Source organism: Merops nubicus, unplaced genomic scaffold (assembly GCF_000691845.1).
Source record: "Merops nubicus isolate BGI_N331 unplaced genomic scaffold, ASM69184v1 scaffold12112, whole genome shotgun sequence".
Taxonomy (NCBI): domain Eukaryota; kingdom Metazoa; phylum Chordata; class Aves; order Coraciiformes; family Meropidae; genus Merops; species Merops nubicus.
The window spans coordinates 36,403-49,859 of record NW_008591606.1 but is presented as its reverse complement, the minus strand read 5'-3'; the positions used below and the strand labels follow the sequence as shown (position 1 = coordinate 49,859).

At 38.3% G+C, this 13,457-nt stretch overlaps 1 protein-coding gene across 1 annotated transcript in view; it reads right to left on the bottom strand.

Annotated features, from left to right (window-relative positions):
* LOC103782555 (carboxypeptidase E-like) overlaps positions 1 to 13,457 on the bottom strand; it is a gene marked incomplete at its 3' end in the record, with an annotated part of 49,931 nt that overhangs the window by 168 nt on the left and 36,306 nt on the right. The window contains exons 3-6 of the mRNA XM_008950324.1: positions 12,188 to 12,384; positions 9,383 to 9,550; positions 8,325 to 8,442; positions 7,138 to 7,318 (exon numbers count right to left, since the gene is read on the bottom strand). Of these exons, the coding sequence (XP_008948572.1) occupies positions 7,138 to 7,318; positions 8,325 to 8,442; positions 9,383 to 9,550; positions 12,188 to 12,384 (664 nt within the window). The remainder of the gene's footprint in view (positions 1 to 7,137; positions 7,319 to 8,324; positions 8,443 to 9,382; positions 9,551 to 12,187; positions 12,385 to 13,457) is intronic.

The window sequence follows — 13,457 nt, the reverse complement described above, 5'->3', positions numbered from 1 at the left end:
CATTCCTGCAATACCAGAAAAGAGAGTTACTGATGCAATTTGCATTGTTTTGAACTAAACAGAACAAAGCAGGGCATGTGAGATGCTAGGGCTGTTAAGAAAAGAATAGCTATAAATACTGTGGGTGCAGTTCCATTTAATCAGATTAGTTCTGAAATCAGAGGCATTAAATCAGAGAAATCAACAAGCAAATTAATTCCCCAAAACGTTTTCTTCCCAAGGAAATTTTAGAGAAGTCTTCACATCTGGCCTGTATAGTCCTACCTGACACATTTTTTTGGATAGCTGACATAAAAATTACACTTTTTTCTCATCAGAAACAGAAAATTCTTTCTGATTATGGGTAAAAAGTTTCCAGATGAAAGTAAAGGGCAATCACTTTGTAAAACAAAAATAACGACAACTAATTACAAAGCAAATTAAACATGACAAAGTGCCTTTGAAAAAAAGGTTTGTGGAGACTGATAAAAAGCATTTTGGGGGGACAAGGAGTGCGTGTGAAAATACAGATCATCTTAGTAACATTATACATAGAATGCATCTGTTTCCTAATGAATATTCTTCATCAGGCTTCTCAGTATAGATCCCGAATATTTATGATTTAAATAAAAAACACCACCACCTTCCTACGAACTTTATTTTGACAGAATTTTTTCCATGGATAAGGGTATTTCCCAGCCACTCAATGTCTCTGCACAATCAATAATCAAAACATTAAGGGGAACATCACTGCTAATGCAACTTTCATCATAAGAGTTTAAAAATATACAAATTATCATCATCACTAGAAACAAAAACTTTATGAGAAAGATGCACTCTTTTAGACTTCTAAGTCCCTCCTCTTCCTGCATGGAAATGCTATTTTCTCCAATTGGTCTTCCAACAACTGACGTGGTTTCCAGCTGGATCAACCATCTGGAGAGGCACTGTGCCTGTCCCCAGGAGAGTTATGAACATATTCTTTGCAGAAGCTGATGCAGACTTGCCTTCCCAGTCTATCTGGCTAGCACTCAGTGGACTGAAATGAAAGGCTACCAAGCATTTTGAGCATCCCCATAGAGCTCACTGACGGATTTAAAAGTGCTTTGATCACAGCTAATTAACTCAGCCCTATGTTGCCCCATGCAGGCTAGATATGAGACCTTATGCAGTCTCTTTATCAAAGCACCAGTGCTCTGCACTGATCCAGAAATCTCCAGAGATCTGATGTCATATCCAAAAGAGAACACCAAGGGCAGCAAGCAGATTGAGTCAGGTGGGATTTTGCCAGCACATTAGGGTGAATCTACTTTCTGTCAACCAGATGACAAGACTTCTAACAGGAAACAGGATAGGAACAGGGACTTTTCAGATTCCTAAAATAATATTTTTATTTCTAAGCCTTTTTTAGATGTCTGAAAAATGAGGACACAGAAGTCAAACGTGCTCCTGGGAGGGACAACTCCAATGTCCCACTAAGTAAAATACAGGATAGACCATTCAGCAATACACAGCAAGAAAGCAGCAGAGTCATGAGTAAAATCCTGACAGCAGTACTCACTGCTAGGCATCTGTTCCAGACACTAGATAATGTTGGCTTTCTTTCTACTACATGAATTTCTTTTCTTCTACATGAAAGAAAGTATCCAGGAAGAGATCTGGCAGATGAAGGGCACAATGTAATTTTACTGTGGAGCAAACAACTCTTGACCATTACTGCTGTAACTCTCTGGAAGTTTTTCCCTCTCCTCCACCTCTCAAAGCAAGGTGATACTCAGGGATGCTCTAGTTTCTCAAGGACAGAACAAAGAAGAAATATATTTTCCAATTTTTGTGCACAATGTCCATATCCTCCAGTTTGATTCCCAGCTCCTGACCTGGGCCACAGTTTATATGTTGGTTCTGAAAAAAATTCAGTTCACATCACCAAGCTGCTGGTAATGATCTGAATCTCTGGGATGGAGAATGGGGTAAAGATAGCCTAGGTCTAAACTGTGGTTTACTATACCTGTAATTTGGAGAGAATCAGGCTGGCTACATACAATTTGCCCTCTTTACTTGCCTGTTCAACAAGGCAATTAGGAACATTATCCAAGATATCGATACATTTCAAAAGATTTATTCAACATTGTGGCAACTCTTCTGTCACAGGTCAAGCCGTGTATCTGTCCTGTTCCTTTTTGTTGTGCACATGGCATACATCGTATATGCACACCACCACAGTCCCAAAGCTTCTCATTTTAACAAAGCATAGCACAAAATTAACGTTCCTATACTTTAGCAAGAAGAAATCTCTGAAGATCAGAAAGCCTTAGCAAACAACAGATATAAATGAGATTTATGCCCTTCACTGCTGACCACAAGTAGGATTTTTCTTTGAAACTGAACAACACAAACACTCCTCTGTTGCACTGCTCTACTGCCCTGAAGAACAGTGTCCCTATGTTACTAGTCACATAAATAAGCCTAGAATATGAGACAAAATTTATTTCTTCAGCTTTTTAAAAACAGAATTCCAGCATTCATAAAGAAAGGGAAATGCAGGGTGTGCTCTGGGCATCCAGGAATCAGAATGACTCCAAGTTTAATTGCAAGCTACAGCACTAAGCTAGTTCAGCTTCTACACATATAAGGACAGTAACTTTTAAAAGGACAGGATGAACTTGAGCCTTGTGTGTAAAAGAGAGAACATGTACCTCCTACACATTCTATAAAATCCTAAAAAAATTTTACCTAACATCACTTCTAAAACTTGTAATGTGAAAGGTAATTCAAGTTAGGAATTAATTGAGTGCCAAGAGTGATTTGAGAGTATCTGAAAATAAAGACACTGGAACAAAAGCCTAATAGTATAGCAATGTAAGCTGCTTTGAAACACTATTTTTGTAATGACATGATTAGACTCAGATGACTCTGTAATGACAGAACAAGCAGAACAGGCATGTGGCTAGCTAGTAATTCATTGCTATCTGCTCTTCCCATTTATATTTCCAAATAAATATTCTACACAAAAGGTATATTAAAAGAAAAACACTATCAATGTTGAAAAGTTATGCAACTAACAGATAAGGAAATGCCAAAATTAAAGCCGTCTGTGCAAGTTTACTTTGGCTTTCTTGTTCATAAGTGAAATCTTTAATTACATATTGATAAGTGTTAAAAATAGCATGGATTTTATGTACAGGCTTAGGGTCTGGTGGCTAAAAGGCCTTTCCTGAACACAGAAGAATGACCTCTTTGTCTTTGCTTACTGCTCTCTGAAAAACCTACAAGAGTCAAATAATTACAGATTACAACTGATACAAAACAAATGTAAACAGCATCACTGTCTCAGATTTAGCACAAAGATGCTGTTCAGAGAGTTATATTCTCTGTGCCCCTGCTCCACAGAAGTAACTACTAGCTAGGTAATGGTGAGAAAAACCTCACAGCAAAGTGTATTAAGAGACAGAAGCAAATGTCAAATACTCCTGTACATCATCTGCTCTCTCCACCCCAAAACATGGATGCAGTTGCCACCTTGCCTGAGGCTGATGAGGTTCGACAAGAGGGAAGGACAGAACATGAATGCAATAGAGGGTTCATCCTGACTTGCACTTTGAGATGAGGGCTGCTACCAGACTCTTCTGCCACCAGACATTCTGCCTTCCTACTGAAAGAATCCAGGTATTCAGAAAAGTATATGCAAAAGCAACCCATACTGTACACTAACGAGCCACCCATATACTACCCCTGCATACTGAGGAGCCAATCAACATGGGTGCTGGCCCACCATGCAGTGCTGTCTTTTACAGAAGGTAGAAGCTCCTGTGGGCAAACAAAATTGATGCAGCACAATGTGGGCACCACAACAAGCTCTGTAGGGCAACAGAAGCTTTATTGATTTATGAGAAAAAAAAAATCAGCCCTTCCTATGTCAGAGCTCTTGGTCTGATGACGTGCTGTCCAAGGCAGCATCTAGGAGAGCACAGCCTCTCTCGCTTAGCTCAGCTGCCCTCTGCTCTCTGTTTTCCTTTCTTTACCACTGCTCTGCTAAAGCCATGTCCTCCTTTCTACACTAAACACAGTTCCAGGTCTTTGGAGAGTTTCTCTTGATAAATTCTGAACTCTGGTAAGGATATAAAATGAAATGCTTTTCCTAAAGCAAATGACTTTTTGGTAGCTTGGATCACTACTATCTTTCAGTGTGTCCTCATATGTATAGAAAAAGATCGCTGATGTAATGGATAACTTACATACATGCCACCTATCAGTTTCCAGACAGCTTTTTGGGCTAAAGCGTCCAAGAAAATTTTCACTTGAACTAAGTAATGTTTAGTTATCGTCCTTAGCACTAGACATAGAAGTAACAAAACTGGTTTTGATGACTTTTTACGTTTTTAAGTCTGCCTGCAGGAAACATTACCATAGAGGTTTCATTCAAAAGTCACAGCTTGTCAGCTGATTTCTAAACTTGGAAAAAGAACCCAAACAGATTCATGCTCAATGTTCCAAAGTATACTGTTGCCTATTTTTTATTAGCTGCAGCATATTAGGATCATAGATCCCAGTCAGAACTAAGATTCTTGTTTACTAACTTCTGTATAAATACATGAGAAAAAGAAAGGTCTCACTTATGGAATTTGTAGTTTAACTTAAAACAAGATCCAAAAGGAGGAAATAAACTTTCCAGTAGAAAAAATGTGTCTTTAGCATGTGCAGTTTAGTCAGAATCAAAACATTTCATCAAGACAATGGAAAGACTGTTTTTATAGCATTTGCCTAAGGAAAAAGAAGCTGAAGTTAAATATGCCCATGTTTTTATAAGTAATATTTCATAAAAGATCATTTTTTAACTGAATTGGAAAAAAAAAAAAGAAACAAAACAACACCATCAAACCCACACCTATTAAACCCCTCAATATTTTGCTTATATTCATTTTTTTCAAATTATGCAAAATATGTTTTGTCAAAGGTGTCTTCAGGGTTGCAATTCAAAGTCTGTGGAAAACTTCACACAAAGGAAAATTTTTGCTTTTCCGTTATATTCAGAAATGTTGACATTTTACCTTACACCTCTGGTACCACAGCAGAGGGAATATGATGCTCCTGTGAAGACTGCAAATAACAACTCTAAGTTTAAGCAGGTGATTGCTGGCTGTTTGAGTACTACCGGTCATTGTTCTGATTCTAATTTCCTGGCATGAATTTAATTATTTTCCGCTTCAAGTATGCCCTTTACTGCAACAGGAGCAGAGTTTGGCTACTACCTAAGCTATCCTAATGCTGTGAGAAAGAATTCCCCCTCATTCCAGGTAAACATTTAAAATTAATTCAGACACTCTAATTGAATATTAAGAGGAAATCGAATAGTGAAATTGGTACATGTGTTCAAAGTTATCTGGTACAAATCAACAAACCAAATACACAGGCAAGTCACCCAAACACAAGCTGAGTTTCTAGCTGTAAAGAGAACACAGTTGATGACAACGTCCAAGTCACATACACTACGCAGCTACATGCCTGGAAGCACGAAACTCACGACAAGGCAGCAAGCACTGGGTGAATGTGGCAGCCATCCCCACATCGATATCTGGTGTCACCTGGGTGTCTGGAGGAGTGCGAAATGGGGCGGAGGCCTCATGGTCCCAGTCTTCCGATGGCTTAGCCCAAAACAAAGGGAGCCACTACCCCCACCCATGCAGGTGTAAATCTACGGACTCTGCGGCATTAACTTAAGTGATAAGATTGTCTGCAGTCATCCCCACCCGCACATATACCCTGCTGATGTAACATACGAATTTGGGTATAAATATCACTCCAATGTCAGCCCCAAAACTGGGACAGGATCGACTCGGAACCATACCAATGACAGGATGGACTGATGAATTCGCTCATTCTCCACCCTCCCTAATTGGGATGCCGTGTGGGTAACCGTATTTACCTCAGCCAGTGCTGAGAGACTTTTCCTTCCCAGGTGTATTTTACATTTTCTCCTCAGGAGCATTTCTGTGCTTCTCTGGGTGTATCTTTCGCTCTTGTTGAGACTTTTACTGTGTCTTGTTCCACTGTATTTCTGTTCGATGGGCTTGTCTATATGACAAGCACCCAGGCCTACAGCAGGCAAGTTGTTATTGGGGGTGGGGAGTGTGCGTGCACGTATGTATAGTGTGTTGTTATTAGTAATAAACCTTTAGTTATCCCTGTAGCTTTTAATTTTATCACCAGCAACCCAAAAGAACCTGCAAATGTTGCTGTAAATAAACAATTATTATTTGTCTCCTGATTTGCGTCTGTCGCATATTCAGTGCTGGCCTCACAAGACCAGATTTTATTCCCCCATTTTCGCAACACTAGCTCAGAAATCCCTAGATCTCTTTTCCCTCTGAGGTTTTTTCCAAGTTTAGGAGACATGGACAACTCAAAGATTTAGCTATCCTAAAACATTTTGCCTCAGTTTCCAAAGAAAATTACATACTAAAATTCATAGTAAGAAAGAATGAAATGTCTCATTTCAGGGTAGTCTTCTAGACTTCTGGAAAATTAGTGTTTAAATGACCATAGTAGCTCTGCTGTTTCTCTTTGCACAGAAGGCTCTACCAAAGTAGAGCATTACCTGGGCAGGAATCAAGCACTGATTAAGCTACAAAGTATGGAGACTCAGGTATCTTCACGGCTGGATTTTGTTCCTATGGAAATCAAAGGCCAAACTCCCACTGTCAATAACGCTGCAAAACTCAGGCCTCTCCACTTCTTTCAAGGTTGGATGCTTTCATTATTGAGGTTAAAATGAATAGTCACTAGCCTGCTCTCTCTCATCAGAGTTTGCTAGGGGATATTTTACTCTTTTTTTTCTTATTTTATTAAAAAAAAAAAACCTCCTGAGCTCTCATGATAGCATAACAATCACTCACCCACTGTAAAATAAGTACATTTGCAAACCTTGAATGAAGAAACACTGTATAGAAAGCAATAAAATGAAAACATTTTAATAGGCATCATGATGAGCATTATGGAGTTGTATAGATATACTGTGGTGAGTGATCTTTCTCTGATTTAGCCTCAACCACACCAAAAGTTGTGAATAGCCTAGTTGTACTCCACTCTATAACTAAAGTAGTGAAAACTCAAGCTTCAAACAACCAGTGACACTGAACACCCATGCAGTGGGGCTCACCTCCTGGGACACTGTACCAAGCGCCACCATTTGTTGTTCCATCCACAAAGCTGCTGTCATCATCATTTTTACGACACGGTGGTCTGTTCGGATCAGACATAGCAGGATTTAAAGAAGAATAACTGCGAGCCAGGCTTTGAAAAATAGCATCATCAGGGCAGGAGCTGTATTCATGAGCACTACCTACAGGGGGGAAAAAACATCCAGGAATGAGGAAACGAGGATTATTTAAAGGGCAGTCATACCCTTTGAACTGACAACCTAGATTACCAGCACTGCACAGCAGAACTGTGCCTGAAAATTCTCAGTGCGCAAGGAAATATCCTAGAGCACTACAAACTAATGCAGCATTATCTTAATAACATTAACATTTCCCCAATACTTCATCGGTTGCCTGTACCACATTGCCTGATTATTAAGATGACTATTCATATCAGTCCTAACATTTATAAAAATATTAATTTCAAAGTGCACCACAAAATCTAAGCTATTCTAGCCTTTAGATATTTTCTGAGAAGAACACACAGTACATGGAAAAATTCTCTCTCTAAAGAGTTTTACAGTCTGACATTAAAAGGATTTGCAATGAAACTGGGAGAGAGTAGACTGAAGGAAGACAATCACAAACACTACCATGATCTCATGACCATTTCAGTCATGTGCGCATCCCCTAGTGGAATAAAAAACCAAAATTATATTGCTGTGTGCAAATAGTAACATCTCTGCCATAATGTGGCCCTTTTTATATGGGACTAATACCGGAAAAGTGGGAAGAGTTATAGTTGTTTCTATTAGTACACTATCACTTTCAGAAATTAATTTTTTAAAGGTGCAAGTAAAGAAATACTAGATCATGCAGACAGCCTAGACACATCTCTCTTGCTTCAGTTAACAGGATGCAAACAGTCCGAGCTGATTTAAGAGCTAAGTTGCCTTGATTAAAATAGCTGAGAGACTACGATTCCCTTGGGTATTACATCATTTTTGTGATGTAACTACAAACAAACTATCATCTTCAAAACTAGAAAACACAGTCATACAGAGACTAGCTTTAAACATGTGATTAATATGCTAAAATAAGTCATTACAATGTAATAACATAATGTTTACAAAGTGGACCTTAGGTAGAATTCAAGTATAGAATGTAATTTCTGCCTCCTACTGCTTCACGTTAACTTCTATTACATACCACTCCGAGTCTCATCGTAAGGATAGTTTGCAACAAGGTCTCCTCCATGAAGGTTGGCAGAGAGCACAAAGGGAATATCCATAATCCAGTGAATGACACCTTTTGTTTCAGGAGCAAGCTACAATAAAAGAGCATTACCAGCAGCTATTAATTGATAATTCAGTGTAGACATGTATTCAATTATATATAGTGGGCTTAGTTATTATACTATGTGAGACATTTAAATGAACACAAATTTTATTTTGGCTTCAGAGAAAACTGAATCAGTCCCTTATATCAGATTTATAATAATATTAAGTGGATTAATATACATCAAAACTGGTGTAAATCAGTTCAGAATGAGACCACAAAAAAAGAACTCTCAATCTTTTATTTCTTCCCATTGCAGCTAAAAAAAAAAAGCCTACCAAATACAAAATCATGGGAAAAACAAACTGACTTAAAATAAATCTTGAGAGGATATAATCTATTCTCTACAGAGAAAATAAAATTATTTCATTTAATAATTTGAATTTGAAGACAGAATATAGCTGTTGAGGCCAAAACCCTATGGGATTGCAGTCACAACACTGTATTTTCTAGAACCTCCTGTGGGGATAAACACAAGAAGAATCCCTCCAGATACACGCCTGTATATTTAAGGCTTAAGCTTAACAAAAATGCATGTATTATATGTAAGAATAGCTTTCTAGCCAGCAATGTAAATTAGTACAATACACAAGCGAATTTTGGGCAACAGTAAAAATGCAGAATATCTGCAAGAACAGCTTCAAACCGAGGGAGAAGGCTATGCAATTTCTGGCCTTAATAATAAAACATGCTTCAAATGACGAATTGTCTAAGGATTAAGCAATACGGATCAAAAGGGTTTACTACAGCAAGCCATTTTGAGAAGAAATTCAGGAAGCATCACACGGATAAATTTAACAAAATGAACAGAATATGTAGAAGAATGTGACTCATAAAGAGCAAACACACAGCTCTTAGAAGCTGCTGCATCTCTGCTCGTGTTAAAGGGAAGAGATGGGCATATATGTGACCTGATATTCAGTCCTTACCTTAGGATTCTGGTCCACAGCTTTTTTCATGTTTTTCAACAGATGGTTGTTCGGGCCACCTTCTTTCTCATTAACATAGACTATTCTATCAAGATCAGGGAAATTTCGGTTTAGATCTATCCCTTGGGCATTACTTCGACCAACAAACCAGTCTTTAAGTTCACCGGGCTGAATGAGGAAAGGGAACAGAAAGAGAAGGGAGATGAGCACATTCAGGAGCTTTATATGGGTATATTTAGCAATGTAAATTCAAATCATGGGTTTACTTCTCATGTTCTCAGGAATAAGAAGTCTGAAGGACCAAAAGCTGAGTTACTCCAATTTCTTTCTAGAGCTCAGGGGGAACAAAACCAACTTCTCACTCAACATCTCGGAGAAGATCATTTTCATGGTGGCATATCTGTACTAAGGTTGGGCAAAATTACCAGCAGCATCAGAGTTTTCAGTGCTTCCTGAGTCTTCACCTGAGACCTCCTTTTCCCAGTTGCATCATGCCCATGGTTGTGAATTACAGACCTCATTTTAGTGAGTCTTGGAGCATCTCTAGATTTATCAGCCAGCCACAAGGCATGTTTGCACTCATTTCAAAGTTCCTCTAAATAGCTTCAGGGTAAAGAAGGACCTTAATTTTTATTTATCTGAGATTTTTGTTTTGTCAGCTTCATTCACTGAAGTGGGAGCACTGAATAAAGATGCAAAGAGAATTTTTGCAAAATCTTTTTTTTAAGGTGATTCTCTGAAACAGGGTTTGAGTTGCATTAAGGAAATGCCTTCAGAGTGCATAGCTTCCACTAGCTTATATCTGTAAGCTGTCAGTACTCTTTAAAGTAGGATTGGTTTGATCTTGGTTCTGGTTTTGATCTTGCATCATACTTGTCCTGGTTTGGGGTAAATAGAGCTGGTTCTGCTTAATGATTTTACTTTTCAGCTAAAGTTCTTCTAATTAACTGCTCTGTCTGAAGTTAGCGGTGTTTTCATAAACTATCTGGCTGTAGCAGTGTTCAGACTTCATGTTTAGAGTTACTGCCAGGGACTGGGATGCAGACCAAGGCCACTGCTGAGCTTGTGTCCCACATGGAGGGGGACAGAGAGCACCCCACACCTGCGGGGAGGAGCGGGCAGGATAACTGACCCCAAGATTCCCCAGTGGGGTGTTCCATCCCACAGCCAGCATACCCAGTAAAGCTGAAGGGTCAGGAGGGACAAGCCCTGCTGTTGCCCCTTCTGTTCTTCTTTCTTCCATCTGCTGCTGGGCTGCTGGCTGCTTCTGATCAGGAGGGGCAACCCCTTCCATCTCCCTTTGGCCTCCCTCCTCACTTTTGCTGCCTCTGCGGTGGCCGCATCCGAGGAGAACTCCATCCATCCTGCCTCTGATCCCGAGCCCTGTGTTCCTGAACTGAGTTCCAGAATCCAGCTCCTGTACCCAGTCGCAGCCTGTGGCTGAGTCCAGCCTGGGACCCCCTTCCCCGGGGGCTGCTCCCCATCCGGGGGTGACAGTGACATGTTGCCATAAGGGTGGAACTGGGTTTGGTACTAACTTTGTATATATTTGTACATAGTCTATTTTATTATCATTATTACTATTTTTATTAGTGGTAGTATTAAGGCTGTTTTATTTTCTTTTCTAATCAATAAGTCTTTCTCCCTTACTCCCTTCGAGGGGGGTGGGGGTGTTAACAGAGAGCATCTGTTACAGTTCTGGGGGCTGCCCTGACCCCAAACTGCAGGAATACTGAACCTACTGTGAACAGGAACAATATGCTTTTAAATTAGAGTAACAGTAGCACTAATGCAAATTGTATTGTAAATCATATATAACTTGTAAGGCAACCATGTCAAAGCAAGTGTACTTTGACTAATAAGCAAAAGTTTTAAATAATATTATTTCAGAAACTCTAAAGAGAGAGACTTCAGTCGTAAAATACAGCACCAATTTGAAGACAGCTTCTGCATCATTGCCACGAGAGGGAGACATACAACTGAGTATAGTTTAAAAGAGGTCTGTGATTTTGGTTTTTTTTCTAAAGACTTTGTGAGAAACAGTTTAATAAAGATCTTAATACGGTTTGACTTATTTAATCATAAATAAATAGTTACATAAAAAGACTCAATATTTCAATATTAATTGAAAAATAAATGCAACTTGTAAAAGAAAAAAAATCTTATTTCTGTTTAGAACATAATACACGCCAGAAGTATATATAACAGGGTCCTGTTTGACCTCTATTTGATATTCATGCAGTAACATTTTAATTTCTTGTCATCCTAAAAGATATGCTAAATTTTCTTGACTAATACCTTAATTAAGATACCTCATTCCCAAAATTTAGGATTGAATTTATTCACATTAAAAAGATGGCTCACAAAGTTTGCTTGTTTTGGGATAAAGCTCTGATGAATGTGAACAACTCATGTAAGTGCATTTACATGAGAATATTCTTAACGGAGACATAAACTTCCCCTTTTCTATGACTTTTGAAACAGCATGTATAACTAGAAGTTACTTGTTTAGGAAGCAGTTTGGTCTGTGAATTTGCATGAAAGAATCTGCATGAAACGGTATATTTTAAAATACAGTAAACTCACACGAGAGATGGGTATTTGTTGAAAACTCAAGCATAAAATCTTCATTGTTAACCAGAACAAGCCTACTGTATTATTAGGAAATATTTCAGTTCTGTTGTTTCATTCAACAGCCTCCACCAAGAGTTTCTGTATCAGTAAAACTTCTAGTCCAAATGTCATTATGATCCTAAGGTTAATACAGACATTGATAACTGTTCTTAGATACACAGCCTTACAAACCTGGGATGCTGCCTTCTCAAAACCATCTGGGTTCAAAGATGGCATGATATGGATACGTGTTCTATGGATCAAGTTGATAATAGTTTCATTTCCTTTCTGGTATTCATTGCACAAGTACTGAGCCAAGAAGATGAGCAACTCCCTTCCAACAGCTTCATTCCCATGCATATTCCCAACATACTTAAATTCTGGTTCTCCTGCAAGAAAAAGGAATAACATGTCTTAGAACAACTTATAAAAGTCACCCAAGGACTGGATTACACATACACCTGAGATGTCAGTATCACTATTACTATTACTGGGTCATAGTATCCCCAGGAAGCTACAAGTCTCCTTCAGAAAAAATGAATTTAGGCTTTTATCTAAACTCAGGCTAAATAATTAAAAATTTATGTTCACCTGTTTGCCAAAGGCAGAGAAAGAATAATCAAGGACAACAAAACACACAAAAATAAATGCTAAGCACTGCCATTAACATTACTATTGTTGAGAACTAATGCCTCAATGCTGCAAAAGAGTGTCTTGATTAGGTAGTTTCTAAATACATAAACTGCTACTGACATAGCTTCATATCTTTAATGTTCTCTCCAAGATTAGGTTAAGCTTATCGCACCACACGTGTATTAAACTGCAGTGATGTTACCAAAGCATTGCCAGTGAACAGCTGTTGATCCCAGTGATCAGAAAAATCTTATTGAGCAGATACTGTGGATATTCAGCTCAGACTTTATGAAGCAAGGGCAAGATTCAACATTCCAATAAGCATTCCAGTATTGATTATACGTTTAAAACATTACATATATAGATTTTCACTTGTATATGGAATGTTTATGCATATATTTAATGTTGATTTTATCTATATTATATAGTCATACATAATATCAAATGTATAATATGAATTCAATATATATTCTATATATAGAGAATATATATAAATAAGCCATCCACTATTCCCAATTGCTCATTAGTCTCACTCTCATGACCACGGACATAAAATCCCCACAAGATATGTCTTATAGACCTGTGAAGGATTTACCTTTTAAAAGACTATATTTTGAGCCCTAATTCCAGAGAGGTTCTAGTATACATGTAAATATCCAAATGAGATTAAAAGGATTATCCTGGAACTAAGACAATATGCTGGTTTCTGGGTCCAGTCATAGAATTGTTTAGGTTGGAAAAGACCTTTAAGATTGAGTCCAACCGTTAACCCAGTACTGCCAAGTCCACCACTAAATCATATCCTTAATCACTACGTCTACATGTCTTT